Here is a 12,404-nt window from a genome sequence, read left to right as displayed (position 1 = left end):
AAGTGCCTCGTCCAGGATCCCACAGGAAATAGTGAAATGTGTGCAGCCCCGTGCCTGTAGATCACACAGGTAAACTGCTGAATTTATGAAAGGATGAGAAGAAAAGTAACATGCAGTCCTCAGGGCTCCCATCGAGCAGGCTGAGCTGGAATGATGTGGGATTTGAGTAGCAAATGACAGAAAACATCAAGTTTTTAATATGGGATTGCCAACTTCCGGATACCGCTTTAAAAATTCATATAACACATGTAAATAAAATACACACCAGTAAACACACAGCTATGGCAGGAAGAATGTCACTTGCAACAAATACTATGGAAAAGACACTGCCAGCCACTGGGAGTACCAGAAATGTAAATAACCACAGTTCCCTGACAGCCTAAGTTACCAACACTCTAAGTCCCCTTATAACCCAAACAGTAATTGAGATGTGATGAAACAGCTAAGGTCCCAGGCTGACCATGCAGGCAGAGCTCTCCCACCAACCCTGGGTCTCTGTATGTAATGAAACCTGAAGAATCCCTCACTCCTTCCCAAACCATGAGAAGTCTCCCAAATTATAACAGGGGTGAGAACAGCTTTTTAAATAACATGCAGCTCTATGGGGAAATATTTTTCTTTTGGCATCTGCTATTAAGGGGACTGTGATGTGAATGTTAAATACTGAGGACATGAGGCTCCACGAGATGTAACCTGCTCTACAGATACGGTACCACATTAATGGGTGTTATTCAGGGCAGTGTGGTTGACACTCCCCAGGGATGGGGTGCCACCCAGAGAGAGCTGGGCAGGCTGAGCAGTGGGCCCAGAAGAACTTCATAAGGTTCAGCAAAGCCAAGTGCAAGGTGTGTACCTGGGTCGTGGCAACCCCTGCTACTGGGACAAGCTGGGGGATGGAGCACAACCCTGCCAGGAGGGACATGGGGGTACCAGTGGATGGCATCTGGACACGGGACAGCACTGTGCCCTCACAGCCTGAAAAGCCAACCATATCCAAGGCAGCATGACCAGCAGAGAGAGGCAGAGGATCCTGCACCTCTGCTCCGTGCTGTGAAGCATCACCTGGAGTGCTGCATCCACATGGGGAGTGCTCAGTGCACGGGAGACACGGAGCTGCCGCGATGTGGCCAGAGGAGGGCCACAGAAATGCTCCAAGGGACGGAACACGTCCCTGCAAGGACAGGCTGAGAGCTGGGGCTGCAGCACGGAGAAGGAAGGGCTGCAGGGAGAACCCGTTGTGACACGGGGAAACGGTTTCGCACGAAAAGAGGGACACTTAGACCAGATATAAGGGAAAGGGCTTTTACACTACGGGTGGTAAGGCACCGGCACAGACCGCCCAGGGAGGCGGTGGTGCCCCGTTCCTGCAGACAGCAAGGCGAGGAGATGGGACTGCGAGCACCGACAGAGCCGTGCGCGTCCCCGCGCACCGCAGGGAGGCGGCACGAGGCGGCCCTTCCCACTCCCACAACCGCATCCTTCTATCCCACGCGGCACTCGGCAGTGGCACGGACTGGGCATGCTCTCTCCGGCTGTTTTCACCTCGCAGCGGCTGGGCGCCTCGGCGGTACCCGAGCAGCTCCGGCTGCAGCACGGGACGCGGCTCAGGGAGGTGCCCGCATCCCACGCGCGGAGCCCTTCAGCTCATCCCAACCGCAGACCCCGCGCGGGTCCTTCCATCACCGGGCACGGCTGCAAGAAGCACGCACGCACGCACGCACGCACACGCAGCGTTTCCCGCCGGCAGCGCAGATGCGCGAGCACGAAGCCCACCCGCCGCGCCCACGCGTGCACGCGCAGGCGGCGCGGCCGCCGTTCCCCCGCCGGGCGCTCCGTACTCACCGCGCTGCCCCGCTCCGCCCTCACGGCGCGGCCGCGCCCCTCCGCGCACGCACATCCGCGGCCCCGCCCCCCCTTCCCCCCCCCCCCGCCCAGCGGCGGCGGAAGCGATCGGGGCCGCGCTCCCCCGCGAGCGGCGCCGGGGACGGCGATGGCGGCGGAGCGGGCGGGATGAGCCGCCATGGTGCCGTGCGGGGCCGCGCTGTGGCGGCGGCTGCTGAGGAAGCGTTGGGTCCTCGGCGTCGTCTTCGGGCTCTCCCTCGTGTACTTCCTCAGCAGCACCTTCAAGCAGGTCGGGGCGGGGGGGGTGGGGGGGTGTGCTGGGAAAACGATTGCAGTCGCTGGATGCGAGGGGCAGGCTTGAAAAGCCGAGCCCGGAGGAGGAGATCTCGGCTCACCCCTGCTCCCCGCGGAGCTGCCGGAGAGATCCGTGCGCTGGGTGCACCCTGCCCCGCGCTCCGGTCCTCCGCATCCACCGCGGAGCTCCGCGGGGAACCTGAGGGCGTCACGGGTCCGCTGTGCCCCCGCGTGACTCCGCGTGGAGCTGCGGGGCGGGCGCGCGTGTCGGTGGCACCGCTGTCTGTCCTTGCAGGAAGAACGGGCGGTGAGAGACCGGAGCCTGCTCCAGGTGCAGGAGCACGAGCAGCCCATCTTGTGGAAGGAGCAGTTCAGCTCCGGGAACGGCAGCCACCCGAGCAACCAGTGCCGGAACTCCGTGCAGGGGAAGCTGCTCATCACGGACGAGCTGGGTACGCTGGGTGCTGAATGCTTTGTCCCCTGCCTGGCTGCTGATGGAGCCTCACCTGTTGATGTTTCCGTGGTCAGGTTATCTTAATTTTGTGGGTGCAGTGGCTGTGCTGTTTGCAGGGCCGCCGTGGATCCAGCACAGCCCTTATTCAGCACCTGAATGCGCAGTGCTGAGCGCAGGGTGGTTGCTTGCAGAGCAGTTTGCATCCCCCTGCAGTGTGTTGCTGTGGTCAGGCGTGTTAGCAAGAGTAAACCTGGCTGGCATAATTAGTGCGCAGCCACAGCTGAGGAGCTCATCTAATGCTTGTAAACCCTGGGATATTTCTGTTGCAGGTTCTCAAATTAACTCCTGGTTTTCAGTGGGTGGAGCCTTTCCTGCCGTGGCACATGCCTCTTGTTGCTCGAGTGCTGGGCCAGCAGTGAAAGGCTGTATAAAAATAAAAAGGGGAAAAAAACCCGACACATCTTTTGTGATTTTCTACGTAAATATTAAACGTAGCACGCCCGAGTTAATGCTCTCTGCTGATTCACCAAGGTCTCGAAATCACTGCTACCTTTTACGGTCTGGCAGGGGGTGGTGTAGCTTCCAGAAGGATGCGTGCTCTGGTTATGGGCTGCTGAGGGCTCCTGTAAATAGTGAACATTACAGCTGCTTTGTTTGGATGAATCGATGTCTCCATGTTGAACTGTTAAGAGAGAGTTACCCAGATTCAGACCAGTTAATGTGTGTCAGGTTTTTTTTCCAGTCTAATCACTATCGTTACCCTTTCCAGTGCCAACAACTCTGCCAATAAGATATCATAATTTAAATGCTCTGCCTGTAAAGAATGGTGCTCTGCATGCTGTGTTAATGAGGTACATCATAGTTGTGCAGGTAGCACCGTGCTCAGCTCTATGTCCAAGTGCCATTTCAAATTCAGGACTTCAGTCAAATTGAGGATCACAAAAACAATCTATCAAGTAATGTATTTCTGTCTGTAACATTCCCATAGGATGTACAAAGGAATAAGTCATTCCAGTTCTTACTTTTTTTTTTCTTTCCAGGCTATATCTGTGAGAGGAAGGACTTACTGGTCAATGGCTGTTGTAATGTCAACGTGCCCAGCACGAAGCTGTACAGCTGTGACAGCTGCCTTCCCAATGGCTGCTGCAGTGTGTATGAGTACTGTGTGTCCTGTTGCCTGCAGCCCAACAAGGTGCAGAGGCTTTCTTTTGCTTTTCAGGTGTGGCTAAAAGCTCTTGCTTGTCGGGAGCCTTTCCCTTAGAGGGGATGGTTCCTTTTCTTCAAAGGATTAGCTTGCCACAGGCTCCTCTTTAAATAAAAACTTAAAATAGACCAAAAAAATCCATCCTTCCCACCTTTGAGAGAAAGTGCTGGGAGCCCTGCAGCAGTTCAGCTTTAGTGGCATTGCATTTGCTGAAGGGAAGTGATTGTAGAAAAGCTATTAAAGCCAGTGCAAGCACTGCCCTGTGTTCTGCTGGCCAAGCAGAGGAGGGCTCCTTTGGGTCCTCTCACTGCTGCTGTGGTGTCGTGCTGTTAACCTTTGGGTGCTCACTAATAAATAGCTCTGCTTAGAAGTTCTGTTCCTCTGGGATATGAACTGTGTAGATTAAGGTGGGTTTTGACTACTTAGTTGAAATAAAGTCTATTTTTGGTTGTCACTCTTATTTTCTTGCTAACCATTGTAGCAACATCTTCTGGAACGTTTCTTGAACCGGGCAGCCATTGCTTTCCAAAACCTCTTCATGGCAGTCGAAGATCGTTTTGAGTTGTGCCTGGCAAAGTGTAGGACTTCATCACAGGTAAGCCACTAGGATATGTCCATGGCCCAGAGAAGGTAATGCTTGAAAAGTACCCTTGGCCTTCTGACCCACTGGTCTGTGGTGCTTACAGAATGCAGTTGGAGATGTTGTGCAACTGGAGTACTTAATAGAGCAATAGGGATCAGTCGTTAACACAGGGCGTAATTCCAAATGCCTCTAAAACTTTTTTACAGTATCTGATTTCTAGTTCTAGGTACCAAAACCATACACATCTCAAGTAGCAGCTTCATGCTGTCACAAATGGTTGAGGCTTGAAGTGACTTCTGAAGGTCCTCTGGTCCAACTCCCTGCTCAATTGGGGCCACCTAGAGCTGGTTGCCCAGGACCATGGCCAGGTGGCTTCTGGATACCTCCAGTGTGGCAGACTGTGCTGCCTCTGGGCAGCTTGTTCTGTTACCTGTAAGATGCACAGCAAAGAAGTGTTTTCTTGTGTTGGGAGGGAGCCTCCTGTGTTCCAGTTTGTGCCCACTGCCTCTCGCCCTGGTGCTGTGCACTGCTGAGAGGAGCTCCATTTTGTCCTCTCCCATTGCTGGAGCGTGGGTAGCTTTCTGGAATGCTGAATATGATCTCACCTTCTGGAGACTGGATAGTGTCTCCAGAAAATGGATTTCTAGTTATGATTCAATGTGAAAATGCTGCAGTGTAGCAACTTCCTTTATATCTGTCGGGCATGTAGTGATGTTTGATGCTGGAAGGTACAGTGCTCTATGGACCAGTTTGAGAAGTCTTTCTTTTACGTGCTTATAAATACTCTGGGTTTTGACCCTCAGTGAAGGGGTGTATTGTTACTGTACATGTGTATTGTTAAAGTTCCTCCTCCTGTTCCCAACAGAGCGTGCAGCATGAGAACACCTATAGAGATCCAATTGCAAAGTACTGCTATGGTGAATATCCCCCGGAGCTGCTGCCTGTTTGAAAGCTGCATGATCTAAGCAGCAAGGCGAAGGAGCTGGAGACTGGAATGCAAAGGAGCAAGACAACAGCTGCTGCTTTACAAGAGCCTCAGTGTAAACAGTTTATGGTGTGTTTTTGGTGGCAAACCCAGAGGTGCACAGAGGGAGCGAGAGAATTAAGTTCAGTGGAATTTAATCTTGCTTCCTTCAGCTGACATTGTGTACCTGCTTTGGGACATTGGAAGGACGTTCTTTGAATCGTTCTCCTACAATAGCTTGTGTTTTAGGATGCATGGAGTGGATCTAGCCTATAAAATGTCAAAGAAAAAGGTCTAATATAGTTTTGCAGCTCTACCTGTAGGCTCAGTGGTCTTGGCAGTCCAGAGGCTTCCCAGAATGACAGTAATAATGACAGAATCTTTGCTTGGAGAGAGTAAAGCGTGCCTGTTGTTTCTCTGGAGTACTATCCTGATGTGCATGGTGTACACTACATATGTAATTATGAATTATTTATTCAGTTTATATGGATTTCTAGCTGAAAGTATTGTTGCTTTGCATAGCTAGTTGCTGATGTCTTTCAGCCTGTTTCTTTGTATCATGTGTAAAGGATATTTTACATCCTGATCAAAATCGGTTGGTGGTTTTTTTTTTTTTTCTCCGTAGTCTAAAGGATCTGTATTGGCTTTCATGGCTATACTGCTTACGATCCTCTTGGTGAGTTTAAAGCATTTGGAACTCCAATGGAGTTACCTGTCAAGGTCCCCTAGCATGAGAGAAGAGCTGGGATCCCCCTGTGATGGGACCTGTATTGTCTGTAAGTTTCCTTGAAGAGGAGCGTTACCCTTCCGCACAGCTCTCTGCCAGTCCCCTTGCTCACAGGAAGCAAAGGTTTATTTGCTTGAACTTGTTCTGGACTCTGTAATTCAATTGTACTTCACTTCTGGTTGTGCAGGAGGCAAAAGGGTGGAGTTCTTCCAGGATCCTTGTGTAACGAGGTCCTTGTTCATGAAGCAATTAGGCTACAGTGTTAGAATATGGTGCAAGCCTTTCTCTGAGGGCAGCTGTATTGTGTGAGCTCAGTTAAAGCACCAGGATGTTTTACTTTGCTGTTTGACATACTTGCTGCTCTGATCAGAATGGCAGTTGAACAGAGTTGGTTCTCCCAGTTTTCTGGTTGACTCCTCATTAAGTAAGGCTGCTAAATGCAGGGAGGATGGCTAGAGAATGTGTAAGATACTGACTAAATCTGTTCTCTCCCCACATGTCACTGTGTGAAGGCCAAGCAGCAGACAAAACTAGGCTGGTTTTTGCTATTTAAAACCTCATTTCCTTTGTTTTTACCTTTGCCAATTCTGTGCAGCAAGGGTGCTTCAGTGGTGTGTTTGTGTTCTTGCGTGTGCTTGTTTAAACTTTGCTTTCTGTTCCCTGTCTGAAGGAAGAGCAATTTACAGAGGCTTTATTAGAAAACAAGCCTGGTGGTGAAGTGTCCTGGTGCAAAAGGTATCTGTACAATGCTACAGATCTCTTATGTTTCTAATTAAAATTCCATGCCATATAAGCAAGCAGTGCTACCAGCCACCTGATAAAATCCACTTGCGTTGTTTTCATTGTTCTTTCCCAGCAGTCATCAAGTGAGATAACAATTCTGTCAGCACATTCACTTGAAAATCTTGTTTCTCCAAAAGCTGCAGCATGAGCAGTTTATCTGGCTGCAAACATCTCCCCTTTGCTGCCATCCTATGGCAAGTTGCTGTAGCAAGCGTGATGCAGGGTGAAGGTGCAATATGAAATCCTGTCTTAAGAGGGTAGCAGAGGTACTTGCTTCTCTTTTCAGTGTTAAACAGATTCTTCACCTCCCTTCCACACTTCATAAGGGAAGGCCATCGGGTTGGCCTTGCTGTACCATTCCTACTGAGACGTGATCCCACATGTCACCTTGCTGCACAAACGCTTACTCTTGATTTCTTTTCCAGCTTGGTATTTATTCTTCAGCTGGTGATACCACTGCCTTGAAGCAGTAATTGTGAGAAATCCTACGAAACAACTTAATGTGGATGGTGTCAGTGGGAGTTCCTGCACCCTCTCAGAAGAACAGGGTGTTTAGAAGTGCGCTGTGACCATTGCCCATTCACTGTGGCAGAAAATGCACCTTCCTTCTCTGGTTGTTAAGCTGTTCAGATTGTCTACACTACAAGCTGAATCATTAAAAATGTATCTGCTTTCCAAAATATTGCCTGTTCCCATGTCTTTTCTTGATCTACAACAGAACTTGATTTCTGTCATTTACAATAATAATGCCAGTGAAAAATGGCAGCAGCTCGCATCTAATGAGGGGCGGGTATGGTATCTGCCTATTCCAATTCGGGAAGAGAAACATATGGCAGAAGGGCAAAGCACTGATTGCTTTGGCTGAGCTTTAGTCTTTGTCCTTGAAGGAACTAGCTGTGCTGCTCTGTTATGGTCATATTTGGAGAACTGGGTTAAAAATTCTTAATGTGGACCACAGTTCTGTTTTGAGGTCTGTACAAAACTGCTGATGAGGTGAGGTCGTGCTTTCTACATTTGCAGTCTCAGTCATAGTTTGTCACTTCAGCTCCTTTAAGTGTTGGGGCTCTAATCACTCAGGAATTTCAAGCAAGCTAAGTGAGGATTAGTGGATTGTCAGTTTCTGAATATAAAGCAAGTCCTGAACGTGCGTTCTTCTGAGTGGCTTTCAAAGATGCTTTTCTGACTGTCATTGTCATTTTGCTGGACAGGCTTGAGCTTTAGGATTTGTTCTGTCTTGTGCTAGTCACTTAAACTGAGAAGACACTAGTTCCTTGAGCTTAGCCCCATGATGTGGTATTTGTTCTTCAGTTATTCTAGTCAAGGAGAGGGGGGAGGAGACAAAAAGAATTCTCTAACTCAGCAAGTTTGACAAAAATGGAGTTCAGCAAATTATTGGTGCTTTAATAAGAGTCCTAAACATTTTTTACAGCCTGAGGTGCAAACAACATGCAAAAGGGGACTTCAAAACCTGTAGGTAGTGGTGTTGAGAGTACACACTTGTTCATTATTTTGATCAAAATCTGATTAAAAAGGCAGCTCTAATATTTTCAGTGCAATCTGACTTGTGGCAAAGTGTCTTGTCTACGTGATGGTTTCTGTTTTTGAGGCAGTCAGGTTACAACAGTTTTTCCTTAATAAACAATTGTTAATAGTTCAGAAGTATAGGTCTTAGTTCATAATTCTCAGGCTGCCTTCAGATTGAAGTGTTTGTTGCTGTGACCTGTGGTTTCACCTACGGTGTAACACAGTCGCAGAACAGAGAAAACTAAAGAGTTATTCCAGCTGAGAAGCTTGCCTTGTAGAAGCTCTTTTAATGTTGTATTTCAGTTTAGAGAATGGAATGCAAAGTACAGCTGCAAAAGGGAATTGAAGGCAGGTGTTGGTTCACCTGTGGTTTTCCACGGGTGAGATTACAATTAATCTGTTTCTGTTATTCATGGTTGAACTCGGGGGTAGTAAAAGTTTTCTTGCCAGTTTAACAAAGCTTCCAATAAGATACATCTCACATTTATCCAGTGCAGTCTTTGTCTTTCTGCATGTGCCTACAGAGTGGGAATCAAGGTGGATGCAGATCAGACCCTAACAGTCTGTATTCTGTTCCTGCCCTGCACAGAATCTGTTTTAACCTTAAATTCCTTGGAGCAAGAGGACAACTCTGCTGTAGTAGCTTGTATTGCTTCTGATCATGGCTTCACATGAAGTGTTAAATGTGCCTGTTGGAATGAGCAATCATAGGTTGGCTGGGGTTGGAAGGCACTTTAACAATCATGTAGTTCCACCTCTGCCATGGACAGGGCTGCCAGTCACTGCATCAGGTACCAGCTCAGGCTGCCCAGGGCCCCATCCCTGACCTTGTGCACCTCCAGGATGAGGTGCCCGCAGCCCTCTGGTCAGCCTGGGCCAGCACCTCACTGCACTCTTAGTGAAAGTTTTCCATGACATAACATCTACATCTTCTCTTTTAAGGTTTTAAACCATTTCCTTTTGTCCTATCACTACCTACCTGTGCAAAAAGTTGATTTATTTCCTGCTTATAAGCTCCCTTAAAGTAATAAGGTAGTAGTACTGTCTTCCACATGTGTAGGAAGTGATGCTGTTGGAAGAAGTGGATGAAGGTAGTCTGAGCACCTGACTTAGAGCCAATGTAACAGCCGAGGCCATAGGCATATGCACAGATGTGCACCCGTTAGCTGTGGGACAGTGGTGGAGCAGTGTGCCCATCAGTCCCAGTTGCTGGAGGTCTCAGGGGGACAGGCATCATCAGTTCTCTGACCTGTCTGGCACCAAAGTGCTGCTTTATCTCAGCAGGACCTTTGTTTCCTTGGAGGCTTCCTTGGTCTGACTGACTGCAGCTGACCCTGCCTGTTGCAGTGTTTTGGTTCAAATAAACCTCCCATGTTCTAATATGTAAGGAGTGGGAACACCAAACTGTCCCTTCACATCTCTGCTTTTCTCCTCCTTTTCTTATCTGCTCCACCAAGAGCTCTGTTTCTGCTCTCTGCTCCCCTGCCACCCTAAACCTGCTTTCATTTTCCTGCTCTTAACACGCTGGCTACTCTGGTTCCTCTTGATTTTTTTTTCCTCAGGCCCTTACATCTTCTCTCCCTCCCTCTGCTTTGCTTTGAGTCCACCTCAGTGGCAGCTACTGAAGGCTCAAACAGAACAGCAGGAATTTTCACTCCTAGAGGATATGTTGCTTTTCCAAGTAAGCAAAGCTATTGTAGTACTCCTCCCTGCTTTGGAGGCAACAGGTTATCTCCTTCACCCCACTCTGACCTGCTACTACCATTGCTCCCAGTTTCCTCAACCCGCTTTTGCTTTGAGTATTTATGCAAAATTCTGTGGCATCACAGTTGCAGTATGTGTTAAAGGGCACACTGACACCTCATGGGCTCTGGGAGAGAAAAGCAGGGCCCTCCCATACTGTCACATGGGGTGGGAAACAGGAGGGATGTTGGTACTTCTCCCATGCTTCCCCTAGGAACTTGGATCTGGATGCCAGCTGGGTGAATACATCTCTGATGTGTGGGTTTACATTTGAGGGATGTGGTTTAGTGGGCCAAAAATGTCACCAGCATCAGTTGTGTCAGAATGAACCCAGGTGAGCTGCACTCATGGACCTCCCTCTTGCTGTATGGAAGCCCAGCCCTATGCTGGAGAATAATTCCACAGAAATAAGTGCACATGTGACACGTGGGAAGACACACTTGTTTCCTGTCCTGCTGGCCTGTCAGTTCAAGCTGGGCTCTATCTGCACCTGCATATTCCTGTTAGTGAAAGATTTGCAGCTGGAAGTGAGATGAATTAGTGACAATGCACAAAGGCAAGCACAGTGTTAATCCCAAATGTTGAGCGGTCTCAAGTGAGGTCTACTTCTCACACCATGAGGAGCTTAAAGATAAATGAGAAGCTTGTTGGTTGTCTGGAGGTGGAGTACAGAAGTTACAGGGCTTTAAATTCCTCTTTATGTCTGTAGAGGTCTCATTTTTCCTTTCTGGTATGAAAGCTGAGGTTTCTGTGTGTCTGCCTTGCTGCTGCAGCTGGAAAGGAAGCAACAAATGAGACTCTTGAGTTAGCTACAAGGAAAGCCTTGTTATCTCTGCAGTGTGAATAAAGCAAAAATCCAACTTTGCCCTGTAGGACCAAAGTTTTTTCTATACAGCAAATGATTTTGGGTATGGCTTTTTGGGGGGGAGGCAGAAATACAAGTAATAGCTACAGGGGATCCGTTGGGAACCGTAGTTTTTAGAAAATCCTGAGTCCTACAACTGAAAGAGCGATGAGAGCTGCTGGAATTGTTTGGAATGCCATAAGTGCTGTAAGGTGGGTACGGACTGAGAGCTTTGGGCCTCCTCAGGCTTCCCCTTGGCTTCACGCTGGCTGGCTTTCAGGTAGGTTCCATAGGAAAGCTGATATATTTTGTCCTTAAACCAGGGTTTGCAGTGGAAATGCTCCCACAAATCAGGCCATTAAAACAAATCAAGTCATCCATCTGTGCAGCTCAGAGAAACGCTGTGTGATGTGACACTACATGCTCTGCCACATCAAGGTTAGAGTGGGAATGTGCCTGGCTGGCACTCACTTCATCAAACAGAGATGTTGGTTTTGCAGGTAACCCAGTGAGGCCTGCACTCTCTGTTGCTTCTAACAGACAGATAATGAATATGCTTCCAGAATTCCTGTTTCTTGCAGTGGAAGCTGCAGCTGCCTGTGATCTGTGACTCTGTCGAGGGAAGGTGAGGTGTAGTTAATTCAGGTCTGCACAGCAAAGATGTATTGATCAGGGCTCTCCTTCCTGTGGCTGGATGTCTGCCATGGCAATGGCTTGGATGATGCATCAAATAGGGATGGCAAAAATAACAATGCATTGCCTTAATGCTGGAAATGAGAGGCTGTACCGGGCAGCTTCAGTGCTGAGCCTCAGCAGCTCATTCTGCACCAGTCTTCAGAGGGTCAGGAAGACACTAAAACCAAGTGAAAAGGGCACATCTTGTGCATGCCATTACAAATACACTGTGTTAGTAGCTGTAAGGTTACAACCGTGGATTCCACGTGAACAGCTTGTGCTGGATCCGTTTCACATGATGTCAAGCAAAAACAGGCAAAACAAGACCTGCTCATGGCACATGGGTGAAGCTGCTTGCAGAAGTCCTGAACGCTGCAAGAATCGGGTGGAGTGGACATTTCCTCCCCTGCTCCTTCTCTACTAGCAGTACTTGGATGTTGATTGCACACTTCATATTTACTAGCTTTCATATTGCAGTGTATTTTTTCATGCAAAGATTAAAAAATCCTTGCATGATGGTTTTGTAATAAACATCGTGATGATATTTTATTTCTGCACAGGTGCCTCCCTTACTGTCCTTCTCCCACTTCTCCTTTCTGCCAGTTTCCCTGAGTAGCTGAGCCTGTTTTTATTTTGTTCATGTGCTATGCAGAAGAAATGATGTACACCAACAGGTTTCTCATTACTAGATTCTGTCCTGTCTCATTCTGCTCAGCTCATTCTATTAGCTAAAGTAGTGGAGCGCAATGGCACGATGGCTCTTACAC

At 48.5% G+C, this 12,404-nt stretch overlaps 1 protein-coding gene across 1 annotated transcript; it reads left to right on the top strand.

Moving 5' to 3' along the window:
- Positions 1–1,999: 1,999 nt before the first annotated feature.
- On the top strand, positions 2,000–5,514 carry SPRING1 (SREBF pathway regulator in golgi 1). The gene is made up of 5 exons (XM_065738739.1): positions 2,000–2,131; positions 2,432–2,588; positions 3,631–3,782; positions 4,276–4,389; positions 5,243–5,514. The coding sequence occupies exons 1-5, from the start codon at positions 2,021–2,023 to the stop codon at positions 5,324–5,326; spliced, it is 618 nt and encodes a 205-aa protein (XP_065594811.1). The 5' UTR covers positions 2,000–2,020; the 3' UTR covers positions 5,327–5,514.
- Positions 5,515–12,404: the final 6,890 nt, after the last annotated feature.

Source organism: Cyrtonyx montezumae, unplaced genomic scaffold (assembly GCF_038088225.1).
Source record: "Cyrtonyx montezumae isolate F1298 unplaced genomic scaffold, pur_monq_1.0 scaffold_23, whole genome shotgun sequence".
NCBI classification, from domain to species: Eukaryota; Metazoa; Chordata; class Aves; order Galliformes; family Odontophoridae; genus Cyrtonyx; species Cyrtonyx montezumae.
This window is presented reverse-complemented; position numbering and strand designations above follow the sequence as displayed.